Source organism: Ciona robusta, chromosome 12, assembly GCF_009617815.1.
Source record: "Ciona robusta chromosome 12, ASM961781v2".
Classification (NCBI taxonomy): domain Eukaryota; kingdom Metazoa; phylum Chordata; class Ascidiacea; order Phlebobranchia; family Cionidae; genus Ciona; species Ciona robusta.
The window spans coordinates 4,540,215-4,553,634 of NC_143246.1; the positions used below are offsets into that span (position 1 = coordinate 4,540,215).

The 13,420-nt window shown below is 34.9% G+C and overlaps 2 protein-coding genes across 2 annotated transcripts; one reads left to right on the forward strand and one right to left on the reverse strand.

The window, feature by feature from the left end:
- Positions 1 to 3,277: 3,277 nt before the first annotated feature.
- LOC149727009 (BTB/POZ domain-containing protein 16-like) lies at positions 3,278 to 11,560 on the reverse strand. The gene is made up of 15 exons (XM_089889951.1): positions 11,250 to 11,560; positions 10,729 to 10,845; positions 10,275 to 10,378; positions 9,882 to 10,071; positions 9,430 to 9,533; positions 8,810 to 9,011; positions 8,191 to 8,306; positions 7,406 to 7,590; positions 6,962 to 7,075; positions 6,592 to 6,728; positions 5,895 to 5,986; positions 5,536 to 5,674; positions 4,784 to 4,907; positions 4,222 to 4,413; positions 3,278 to 3,902 (listed from the first exon to the last, which is right to left on the reverse strand). Exons 1-15 carry the CDS (start codon positions 11,345 to 11,347, stop codon positions 3,834 to 3,836), a joined length of 1,983 nt encoding a protein of 660 aa, XP_089746077.1. The 5' UTR covers positions 11,348 to 11,560; the 3' UTR covers positions 3,278 to 3,833.
- Positions 11,561 to 12,044: 484 nt separating this feature from the next.
- Positions 12,045 to 13,402, forward strand: LOC149727010 (DNA-directed RNA polymerase II subunit RPB9-like). The gene has a single exon (XM_089889988.1). The coding sequence runs from the start codon at positions 12,108 to 12,110 to the stop codon at positions 12,486 to 12,488; it is 381 nt and encodes a 126-aa protein (XP_089746114.1). The 5' UTR covers positions 12,045 to 12,107; the 3' UTR covers positions 12,489 to 13,402.
- The last annotated feature ends 18 nt before the right edge of the window (positions 13,403 to 13,420 follow it).

Sequence of the window (13,420 nt, forward strand, 5' to 3'; positions counted from 1 at the left end):
TAATCAACCGATAGCTATATGTACTGTATTACAGCATGCCTTTTAGGGAGGTGTTTATAAACCATAGTTTTTAAATCAGCTCAAAAAATGTGAAAAACTGATTTAATAGTTTGAAAACACTGTAAATTTTAAAGTACACCTTATCACGCAAAGAATGAAGCCGCACATACACACTATGTGGGCTGGGATACGTATGAGAATTATGCGTGTGCTTGTAAACCAAGTATTTTTGTCATATTTTGTGAGTTTTCGGGTAGACAAAATAACCTATCCATCTTTTACATCCATAGCCAGCTAGACAATGTTCATTTCGTCTTAAATATGACTGAAACTTTCAATTTGGCGTGACCAATTCCCCGTTTACTCATACACTAATAGAGAGCCATTAAACCCGTGCGATCCATCAAAAATACTCGGAACGAATTAGTCTTCGTCAGCAAGTTATACCAACGCTATGACCTAACTGTAAGAAATGATAGTTTTTAGAACCTTGCCATTACGTGGTGGTGTCTTCCCTACCATACACACCACACTTAGGTATCATTTTACCAGCGTTCTTCAATTTAACTGAAACCCAATAAGCTTGCTATTTACCCGAAGACAGCAATGTCTGATATATCACAACCTTACGTTTGTAAACACATTTCTACAGCCGTCGGCTAAAGAGATTGATGTATATGTTTGTATACCGAAGTTAAAGTAACTTAAGACGCCGTACACATATTGGTTTTTAAAACGAGGCCTCATTTTCGTCCTGGGTAATTTTCCGTCGGGTAGCCTGTCGCGTTGAACCATCTTTAACTTCCTTTTCCGAGTTTCGAACCCATTTTTCGCCAAGCCGAATGACTCATGTTTAGGTATTAAATCATTGTGGTAAATTTTAGCAAACCGATACCCGCCAAGTGGGCGTAATCACTGATTTAATCAGAGATTTTCAAGTATTAATCACACCATACGTGGGAACCGAGAATGCTACAATGGTCGCCACTTGACGAGAAAAAAACAACATTTTTTTACAGTTTAAAAAACAAAATATTGAAATTGTACCTATTTATTGTTAACGATATCTTTTTGTGTAATTTTAATTTCCGCGCCTGACATATAGACCAGCTGGTATATATTGGGAAATCGTAGGCAGACAAGTTAGTGTTTGGACTATAACGCTGCTGCCACCTAGCGATCACTTGTTGAATATACTGGCTTGAGATGGTCCATGTTTTTGTTTTTTTTCTCGCCCATTTTTGGTAATAAATAAAGAACATTCACAGTAATATTACTGTACCTGAGCGACTCTTGAAGAGCGTTGTTAATTGTTAAAAAAAGATATAGTTGGGTAGGAAAAGGTGGAACACTTTTCATTCTATTTCCCCGTCCAATTTGATAGTAAACAAGGAAATTCAACGAGTAATAAAACCATATCCCCACGACTCCCGCAGATCGATGTTAATTGTTTAAAACATGATCAGGATATTTGGATATTCTTTGCTAAAGGTGTCCCATCTTCCCCCACCTTACCATATCTTTTAGGATGGATTTTTCATTGCACATTAATTCGGTAATAAACAATATCGCTTTAGAGATTCTGCTGAAATATAAACATGGTTTCGAAGTAAACCCAAAATTACAACTAAATACCACGTTTAAAGTTTCAAGTAATCGGTCTTTTACTTTTTGCCTATATTACCTGACACCAGGCGAATACCCGACAGTTAACCCTTCACAATTTCTCCTATCGCCTTGGCTATTGTTTTGGTAACAATATACAATAACAGGTCTGTCCCATTCGCTTTATCAGGGCGGAATATCTATATGCCTTTATTATTTTGATTCGGAATTTAACACCGTCGGGTGGTGGCGCCCTATTAGATTTCTTCATCCCCGCACTTAGTTCTCTCTCGACGTCAATTACGGTGCCGTGTTTCACGAATAACTCGGCATAAATGTTCGGCGTGCAACCTGATAGTCGTATCTCTCAATGTGGGTTGGCTAGGCGGGTCGTATTCCGACTCACTACGATCATATTTCGCTCGGGAAATAACAAGAGCCGGCGCGCTCTTATGTCGTAATGGTATAATGTGAACCTTTAGGGCGTCGAATAATGCGCTAGTTTAGGGTGTAATACCTTTTACACGTAACGTAAAATGAAATAGGGTTTTATAATGACTGCTGTTGCCCCGCCACACGAGAAGAAATACGTTCCACTTAATACATATACAAGTGTATTCAGAGACAATGTTAATAACCTTGGAACCTGCACACAAACACACATTGTATATTATTATACAGTTACGCCATTAATGGTGATAACCCCATTGGGTACAATTGTATATGGGACATACAACATGCTGGCATACAAGTATACGCACATGTGATTCACATTTAGTGTTTTATAAAAGGCCCTGCTCTGCAGTTCCACGCTAGTAATCATAACATGTACCATATTAAGATTAATATCACATAATAGTTTAATAATACTATCTACGTAATCGCCTGGTAATGCTAGCCATATATAGTAGGGTGAGGAAAGATGGGACACCTTTTCGTTCTATTTTCTTGTTCCATTTTGTAGTAAACAAAGAACATTTAAAAAATTATAAAACCATATCCCCACGACTCCTATAGACAGTGGTTAATTAGTTAATACACGATCAGGATATTTGGATATTATATGCTAAAGATACCATATCTTTCCCCACCCTACTATATAAGCTACACATGAGCGTAAGATGGGACATGTGCATTCTCGTTTCACGTCCTATTGGTAGTAAACGACGAATATTTACAGATTTATATTCGCGCGACTTTTAAAAACTCTTAAAAAAAGAAATTATTGCTTTTATACAGTATCGGTTCTTGGACGAATCGCTTTGTTTCTGTGTATTCCCAAAGTTGTGTATTAAATAATTGATATTTATGGTGGTGGTGGGTAATGTAGCGGTGTAACCGCAATGTTTCATATTACTACAATAAAATGAAACTTATCTCACGTATTGAATGAGCAAACTCCGCCAGTGATGCCTATCAAAAACTAAACGTCCGAGTTTTCTCAGTGAGGCATATAGGACTAAAACTTTGACTTGCAACACTGTTGGTGTTACGAACATAGCCCGCCGTCTTTTCAATCAACGAAAGTATTTCAAGTGACGAAAGAATTCTAAGAACGGATGATACCTGGGTCTTGTTTCACCGGAACGAGACAAATTGTGATAAAGTTAAGGCCGCTTCAGGATACGCATTCCGCATATATGATACGCATGTCGCATCACTTTGACACAAATTGCATGGAATATACTTTATTTACAACAAATTTAACACAAAAAAGTTGGCAAGCAATTGAACTGAAGGCTTCATTATGAGGATTGTTAATTTTGAACACTTACGTTAAATCTATACACGATAAAATACAAAGCGAAGAGAATAATAACGTAACAAATAAATCTCTGTAAATGTAAATCTCTGTAAAACATGATGCAACAAAACTATTACCAGTTAATTTAATCATAATTATAAACCTAAAATAACTATTTTAATAATCTCATTAAAAATGAAATTTCAACAGGCGAATACAGTAGCGTGGGGTAAGATGGGACATGTAAATCTATTTTTTCGTTTATGGTTGAAACAAAAATTTTACATAATTAAACTACTCTTAAACGTTGTTGGGTGTTTAAAATATACGATACGAAACTATGAGATTTAGGTGCTAACGGTTTCCCATCTTACCCCGCAGTAATATATAAATATTAACACTTTTGGGTGATTTGGCAAAAAAATCCAACCAAACATAAAAGCTAAGGACGTTTAACACTATGACGTAATTGATGACGAAATCTTTAAGACGGCGGAAAGAAAATGGCAAACGAGACGTAGATCGGGGTGATGACGTCAGTGACACGTAGCACCTAAAAATGTCATGACATCATTAACATATGACGCCATGAACTTAGTCGGCACGCTTTTTCTGCAGAGGAGAAAAGGGGTTCGAGGCCCGACGTTCATTGTGGCCTTTTAGCAAGAAACTTATTGGCAATTGTTCCAACCCAGTAGTCACCAATAGGTTATCTGAATTGTCATCCAAAGAAGTAAAGTAAAACTTACAGGTGTTCACATGGTGCATGAAACAGAACACCCGCGTTACAAGACCGTTATAGTTGCCCCCTTGGCGAGATTGAATAAGTTACATTCGTTCATACGTCATAACATGAAAATGTGTGCACCAACCTGACTCTTAGCGGATTTTTGATCAAGGCCGAATCTTTGCTCGATCACTCCGGACGTCACGTTCCGCCACGTAGAGTCGCTAGTGAGGTGCTGGACGGTGAGGTTATAGCGCACCAAGCGGTCACGTCGCATCGAAAAAGTCGCGCGTTCGCAAGCGCGGAACGACAACGATGGGTCGGTGGGACGGAGACGCTGCAATGTGACGTCATAGTTGCGTTAGTGACGTCATCATAATAACGTCATAGAATTATTACATATATTATACCCTTGCGGTGGCTAAGCGGTAATCGTAACTTAAGGGTACCAGATTCAATACTTGATGCTGTTACCATTGTGGACGCGTGTGTCCTTGGAAAAAGCACTGAATATACATTACTTCTAACCAGTAGTGACTTATTGGTTGTTCAAATCGCTATTCATACATCAACAAACACAAAAATGAATGAACCATAAAACAAAGTCATGTGTTATAAACTTATAATGACGGACGTTACCCTGCCGCGTGAGGATAAATAAGTGGATAAATATATTTATTCATTCAATTGACACTAAAGCCCCTTACCTGCAGATACACGATGTAATTGTTGGTGTTTCCTTGTCGTTGAGTTTTAGCTTCAAAGTGAAATCCATGCAAGGAGATAATCTCTGAATGATAACCTGGCTCTTGTTCTAATATGAATCCAAATCTATATGGAACAAAACGGGATATTTATTAAGGAAGAAAGCGTTAATTTGTAGAGTGTAAAAAATCTGTGGAGTTTTTGACAGCATAACTGTATTAATATTAATGTGCCTTGTGTTACGATGTATATTTTGTAGGTTTAAATGACATTAAATGCAGTGTGTATAGTTAAAAGAACTCGTGTAATGTGGTAGGGGATGATGGGACACCTTTTTGCTCTAGCACACAGAATTGTAATATGCTGATTAAGTTTTAAACAAATAACAATAGTCCATGGAAGTCGTGAGGATATGGTTTTATAATTCTTTGAATATTCTTTGTTCACTGCCAAATGGGACGACATAATAGAACGAATAGGCGTCCCATCTTCTCCCATCCTACTAAAGATGAATGTAAGTGGAAAACTTATATGACAAAAAGGCAGGCCTGCTATACCCAACTAACTAAACACGATTTTAGCAAAAAAAACGAAATAAAACAACGAGAGAGCATAGCTCTAATGAATGAACACGTATATCGTTATAGTCGTCGGCTCGTTACCCGAAAGCGTTTTTTAACGTCAAGTTATAGGAATATGAACGGTAAATTAGGCGGTGCCATATAAAGTATTTTTAACAGTCTTTATTACCGACCTGCTTGCTCCAAGCGAAAAGTTAAGTAAGAAGCTCATGTCACCTCCACCTTGTAAAGCATGATAGTGATGGCTGAATACACGAAGTAACCAAGATTGTGGGACAATGTTCATAAACATAACGTCTTGCAAGTGCTTGGCTGGGAAAGACGTAATATCAAATATATATAACCTATTGTCCTTTTAATGGTAACGAACTTCGTATTAATGCAAAAAATGAATATATAATAAAAAACGAAAATTGTAATATTCTTGTCATTGTTGAACGCCTACTTCTTTAACTATTTTTGGTACATAAATATTTTAACGATTGCCGTTCTGCCACTATTTGTGCCATCTACTAAATAAAGAAACACTTACTGTCAGTTATTCCATGTAATCGCAAGCAACCAAATGCTGTGCTGTACTTTATTCCTTCTTCTCTTTCTAAGAAAGCACTGCTTCGAGTCATGCTAGAAAAAACATTATGACATATAAGGAAGCTTTTTATAAAACTAGAATTTTTGTTACAATATAAGACAAGAAATTTTATACAATATAAACTAGAATTTTTAAACAATTGGTAAGTACACAAAATTTATATTTTCAAGATAGTATTTTATTATGAAATGCATTGTGGCCTTGTGGGCGTATGTGTCCTTTGGCAAGACACTTAACAACAATTTCTCCAGCCTAGTAGTACCTAGCTAATAGACTGTATAAATTCATAAGTTGTCAGCAATACATAACAAGCACCCCAAAAACAATCAACAAGTTACATACGTTCGTTAGCACGCGCTCGTTAGCGAGGTGTATGAAACAGAACTTGGCTAGATCATGATAAAACAAGTTGGACTCATAATAAATTCCGCGAATCTGACCCTGATCTGATGTTCATATAAATGAACGATTCTTGTATGGTGAAATACAGTAATGATGCTACGAAAACGTAACCAACAAAAACCAAGTCCAACCACTAGTTATTAATAGAGAAATATATTTCGCCTAGATGGCATCATTAGTCTTTTATTCAAATAGAATAGATTAAAACAATTTAGAATCATAGTTTAAGACATACCTGCTAAAATAAGTCATGACTGAAGTCTGGGCTGGCATGAACATAATGTTTGGATGCATTTGCATGAAAAGCCAATAACAAAGTGTCTTGTACAGTGAGTATTCATTGTAGGTGAACAAACGTGAGGATTTTAGAATCTGTAAAAATCAATTTTAATTTTGGCCCCATAAAAGTTTATGGAGTTGGTGTAAATGGCTGTATGTATGCATTTCAAATTCTTAAGGCTTGAAATGCTTTAAATTTTCAAGTAAATTCAAATTAAATGTGAAAGTTTTAAGATATAATAAAGGCAGAGACAGCAAAATTAAATAAGAAGCATTGGTGATTGGTTTAAAATGGTATTTATTATTTATTTATTACTAAAAAATACCTTATCAAGTGTATGAGCTGGTACATCCCTTAGGTATATGGTTGATGACAGTTGGGCCACGAGGTTTAATTCCAGCCATCTCTCACATGCTGATATAATAGTGGGTTGTTCATACTGGATAAAATTCATCTCATTATAGGGTTTTGTATCTATTATTCCAATGTTTATATAAACGTATTAAATAAATTAAATTTATTTTAACGAAAACGAAGATCGGGAAAATTAAGAAAATCGATGAAACCCAGATAGCATTGAAGTAATTTTTTTTGTATCCGATTAAATTATAAGTCGAAAATCTTTATAATTCTGCCTAGAGCATAACCCCCATTAAGTTTATAGAAATTTTGACAACAATTAAATAGTTTTCTGGACTGGTGGTATCAAATTTCCAATCCGCATAAAATACTGAAGGTAATTATAAAAATCGTACAAAAATTTACGTACCCTCACTGCTGCTTCTAAATAAACACACACAGTGTCAGAAGCCAGGTTGGTAATCATAACATCACAACACGCACTGATAAGGGTTCGGAAGTCCAAGTTACAAGCAGTGGCTAGTGTCTCTACTGCGTCACCAGTTGCTATAATGGTCTCATCCAAGTACAAATGTCCCAAACCAATTGCAAGCGCTAAATATAGGGAAAATATTGTCAGTGAATAATATTAAGAATTATTTGGTATAATAAATAAGAGATTAAGCAAATAATATCACTTATTTATTCACGTATGGTGCGGTAATCACTTTTGTTATAACATATGTGTCTTTTTCACACAGTTTATGCTTAAAAATTACCATTTAACTTTGTGGTTCCCTTTTTAATATGGATTTTCCTTTTTCAAGTCCGATAATGTGGACAACCAATTAGTGACCACTAAGCTGGCAACATGCATATGTAACATGTATTGTCCAATAACACAAACCCACAATGGTGACCCCAAGCATTGAATCTAGCCTTATTTCCCACCATGCATGGCGGTTTCATACACTTTGGTGCCATTTTTTATCAAGAAATCAAGGCTATACTATTTTTAGACTGCAGTTAACAAAGACAAAAAGACAAAAAATACACAACAATATACTAAGAAACTTTAAGAAAAATGTATCAAATTGATTTAAAGTATTTTTGAAAAATATTTCAATTTAATTTTGAAGTATATCTACAAAATATTTAAATTTGATTTTCAAGTATTGTCTAAAAATATTTCAATTTTCATTTTCAAAATTTTACCATGTCTGGTAACCCATGGGTCTGATATTTGTAAAACCACATCTACCACAGGGTGAGTTACTGTGCCACGAGATTTTGTTTTCATTCGAATTTCTTCTACGTCTTTTGAAGTTAGTCTGAAATTGATCATATCATAGTTAAGGTTCAAAAATGTATTTAACAACATTTTTACTTTTTTTTAGTTGTTTTTGTATTCCAATATTGCAAGGCCCTTTTATGACACAGTTATAAATGGGCATGCATCTAATCGATATCTCCATATCAAATTTAAATTTAATGATGCTATTATTGTGTTTTAACAACTGTTGTTTTGTCGATATATCCTGTCTTTTCGCTTAAAATATTTCTAAATCTTCACTACTGTAATCGAAGAGACAAATAAAAGTTATTCTTATTCTTATTATTATTATTGTGGGCATGTGAGTTTGTTATTACCCACAGAGTTGTATCCAAAATTCCTACTTTGAGGGAGAAAACATGCTTTAACTTTGGATGGTAAATTAATGGACCATCTATAGCCTGAATCCCAGGTCCCATGGCATGCCTTGCTAAAGGTCCACATTATACAGAATCAAAATTTACTCCTAGCATAGATAAATAAAAATTTGTGATTCTTTACCTTCTTGTGACCTCTTTGTACTCACTGCTGTAGATTTCACTGTCAGAGATAAAAGAGTCAACTTTTTGTGAGGTTTCATCTTTATAAACACGCTGTTTCTTCTGTGAATCGACACTCGAAAGCAATTTTTCCAAAACAGTTGATTTAACCATATAAGGGCGATGTAATTGCCAGACTTGGTCAAGACAATGTAGACGGACGTCTGAGTAAAAAAACAGTTATTTTTACTCATGCTTGTGCTGAGCTGACATTTATTGCAATAAGAAAACAGCAACACGGTAGTAGTTTTGCGTTGTATTCATTATGTATATGTGTTACTACAAGAGTAAGATATTTTGGTGAATATTTCAACTACATTGTTGTAAGTAGTATTTTTAACTTTTCGGGTAATTTATAAATTTCTCTATTTAAAATGAAAATTTTAGGATATCTTAAAATATATCATTGATTTACGAGCCATAAACGGTAGTGTAACTCAAATCTATTCTAAATGTGCGAGGTCCTACAGCACATCCTAGTACCTGGGATTAAACCAGTGTTGCCCCATTACCCAAACTGAGTTACCAGAGCAGGGATTTGAACTTGGTATATGTTGGTTTATAAATTCACCCTCACAATACCTGGCTCACGATCTTGGTTGGCAAGTCTTGCAAACATTTCCAAAACTTTGATCGGATTCTTGAATCGAGTACGAGATGTTTTAGCCGATGATGCATATGGTGTTCTAGATATAGTTGATTTTTTTTTAAAAAGGCAGAGATAGTTAGACACACAATTCTATGAAAATAATCCAGCTTATTGATGTGCAGAAAATTCCAGGATAGGCCTGCCCACCTTGCCTGCCAGGGTTTGTATGAATGAAACTTGTTTTATACTCGTGTTATGGAGCAAGAACAGTAAAAATTACACGGGTGCTCTGTTTCATACACCATGCGCCCGGTTACGAGTTACCACATAAGTAACTTTGAAGGGGATTGTTGTTTTGCTGTATGAATAAAAATTTAGAGAAGCCATTAGTGACCACTGGGTTGGAGCAATTGCCTTTAAGTTATTTTGTTAATAATTTAAATACCTGACTTGCAACGACATCCCTGTCTTGGGGGGTGAGGGGGGTCGTTCGGAGGTCAACGGCGGAAACCTTCGGTCATGTGACATTTCAGCACGAGAAGGAGAAGTGAAAGGTCGTGAGGGCAAAGGTGAACGACCCCATGCACTGCCAAGCAAGTCGCTTTCCTTGGCAACCGATAATTGAGGTGTATCAGCTGAAAAATCAACATATTATTATATATAAAATTTATAAATATATATATATATATGTAATTATATTAAATCTATGTTTTCCAAGTCTATGTGCAGTAACCTAAATATTAAGCATAGGTAGCAAGCTACACAGATTAATAAGCAACTCATTTTTCTGAGAGTTTGGGTTACTATATTACTTAGTTTTAAATTAATAGAAACACACCTGTTTTAGCACGATACACTGTGCTGTTCTTCGTGGCAGATATCGCTTTAATGGCTTGAGATGAACCAAGTAAGTCACCACCTAGTGACATGGGTGAACGCCACCTAAACATTAAAATGTACCAAAATAATTTATTTCAATTAAACAGAACAACTAAAGCATTTAATAATAATATTAAATAGATTCATTTGGCCTGTTTTTCCGTTATTTAGAAAGAAATAATATTTTTAAATAAATCTTGAGATAAATCATTTACGATAAATCATCTTTCGTAAATGATTGTTTAAAACTGTTTTGTCTGTCACAGACATCTTATTTTTATTATCAACATTTTATGTCAGCTATACACATACTGTCCATACTGACATGTTTTTTCTCTCAAGGACATTTTTTACAACTACACAAAATAGAAAATAATTCTCAAACTTTAAGTACAACAGCTCATTCAAGTTACCGATTTGTTGACCCAACTGAATACATTCGGATTTTTCTGCGAGATTTTGGTTCGACTGGTTCTCTAGCGTCAACCACCACCCCACGTAATGCACTTTGCGGAGCTTTCAATGTTTGCCTGTTAAAACAAAATGTTAGAATGAATATATAAATCAAATTTAATCTATATTAGACTATTAGTCTAAGTGTCCTGTGACCACAGAGATTGAGCTATTATAGGTAAATGTTTTTTATGGGACACTTGAATATATTTGTGTATTCTAACAACTTACTCATTTTGATTTGATAAGTTAATGGTAATCAAGCGGGTTGAATTTTTGTATGTTGTTTAATATGTTATTAAAATGACATTGCTAGCAGCCTGCCTTAAACCCATAGGTTACAGGTTCAAGGCGTGTTGTGGGCGTTTGTGTCCTGATTTGTGTTATAACGACTGTCGTTTTCCCACCACGCGAGGATGAGTTACATTTATTAATATTACGTATAATAATATATGCAGCAGCCGCAAAAACGTTTACTTACTCTGTATAGGCAACTATCCTAGTCGGTGGTTTAGGTAAGTAAACAGGCATGTATGGCTTGTCACCATGCATTGAAGATATGCTTGTGCCAGTCTCCATGACTCTATACTACAGTAAAATAATGGAAAACTAAAAATTAAGATTTTACATCAGCAATGCTGAGAAAGACCAGTAGCCTGTGTGTCTGCATATACATGATATGTTTAAAAATAACGACTGTGTTATTTTCTGTAGTATGAAGACTATCTGATGTATTTAACATTAAGTGCATAACTGTACGCTTTATTTTACGTAAGTTTATCGTTTTAAAATCCTCGTGCAAATTTACCGACGCTATCAAGATCCCCATGGAAATAGCGTCAGCCATGCGAAACGGTTACGTTAATCGGGGAGGCCTTTAACTTTTGTTTAACACTAAATCTTTCCCCATAAGGCACCAAATCGTATCCAAACGCTTTAATTATAACAAGAAAATAGTATTTAGCACGTTTTATAATAAAAGACTGTTCTATATCGTTAAAAAATAACTTTTCGATAATTTACCGACCGACTGGTTGTATACGAAGTCATTCATGCTTGACGATAGAAATAGTTAGGCCGCTGTAAGCGTGAACATGCAATATTTAAGTTAAGTTATACAGCCGTATAAAACTGAAAATATTGATTCTAAATGTCCGTGCCGTACTGCAAAATGAAGATTTAATATTACTTAAAGATACTCTGAGAATACTGTGTTAAATTTGATTAAAAACGTCTTTAACATTCGTTTAAAAAGGAGTAAATTTACACATATAAATATGAATTGTAATGTTATTTTTTTGGCAGGAGCGCAAAAATTGGGAGCACTATTAGTGATAAAATGGAGGGTACAACTACTGCTGGGCCTGGCTTTGTTGGAATTAAGTTTTGCCAAGAATGTAATAACATGCTGTACCCTAAAGAAGACAAACAGAACAAGATATTACTGTACTCATGCCGTAACTGTGATTTTCAAATGGAGGCCGACAATTTGTGCATCTATGTGAATAAAATCGTGCACGAAGTTGACGAGTTGACACAAATTATCGCGGACGTCGCACAGGACCCAACCCTGCCTCGGACGCGTGACCACTCGTGCCCAAAGTGTCACCACAAGGAGGCAGTGTTCTTCCAATCGCAGTCGACGAGAGATGAAGAAGGGATGAGACTTTATTTCGTTTGTACCAACCCTCATTGTGGGCATAGGTGGACACAATTGTAATGTGTTGGAATAAGTCTTTGAACTGTTCTCTTATTTAAGAGTAAGAGTGAAAAGAATTGCCCAATCCTCCATGCAGAATTTTTTTTTTTTCGACGAATTGCGCAATTTGCTAATTCTTGAGAAAATCCATAAAAAATCTAAGATTGTTTGTAATTAATAGTTAATACTGCCTTGATAACTTAGCTAAAAAATTGGCGCAAATTTGTGCAAAAAAACAAACTTTCCAATCTGGTTCACGAGATAAAATTTTGTTTTGTTGGGCAATATACTTGTCAAAAACAAGCCTATAGGTTCTTCTTTCAAATCGCTGAAATGAGGAGTTTGAATTTAAATTTTGATTTATTTCAAATAGATGGTTAGGCGAAGATTTGTTCTTATTAAAAACTTTTAAAAAATTATAAAAACCCCTAAAATGATAAAATATTGATGAGTTTTTCTGATGTGTCAGAATCACAACTTTTATTTAAATCAATCATACCTAGACAGGGTTTTATTAAGTCTTAACTGCTATCTTAATGTTCAAACTTCAAACAGTTTGTTTTTAAAATGTACTTTTCTTTTCACTTAAGAAACAATTTCCAATTGTATTGCGTCTTTGGGTAAAACATTTTCAAATATGCAATTTTCTGAAGTAAAATTTCAACAGAATAAAAAGTAAAATGTCCCTTCAACTTCAAGAGATGTGAAAATAAGCTCATATAGCATTGTACAATATTGTTAACCTAATATCCATGTTATTTTTTGTATCTTAAAAAAAAAATTTAAACAGTTCTGTTTTATTTTGTAATACATGTGCGTTTGTAACTCTTTTTGGGATTTTGATTACTGAATACTGCCATACAAAATTTTCCCGATCTTTTAAACTAATGGTTAAATTTTACAGTACCATATATAAGATTTTTCACTTTTCAGAATGTTAGTGCAATATTAAT

Excerpts from the sequence above, each read along its gene's own strand:
- LOC149727009 (XM_089889951.1), bottom strand. The coding sequence starts at position 11,347 with ATGGAGACTGGCACAAGCATATCTTCAATGCATGGTGACAAGCCATAC. Across the intron at positions 10,379-10,728 it reads TCAGTTGGGTCAACAAATCG|GTGGCGTTCACCCATGTCAC; the intron begins GTAACTTGAATG and ends TTTAATGTTTAG. Across the intron at positions 9,012-9,429 it reads CAACCAAGATCGTGAGCCAG|ACGTCCGTCTACATTGTCTT; the intron begins GTATTGTGAGGG and ends TTTTTTACTCAG.
- LOC149727010 (XM_089889988.1), top strand. The coding sequence starts at position 12,108 with ATGGAGGGTACAACTACTGCTGGGCCTGGCTTTGTTGGAATTAAGTTT.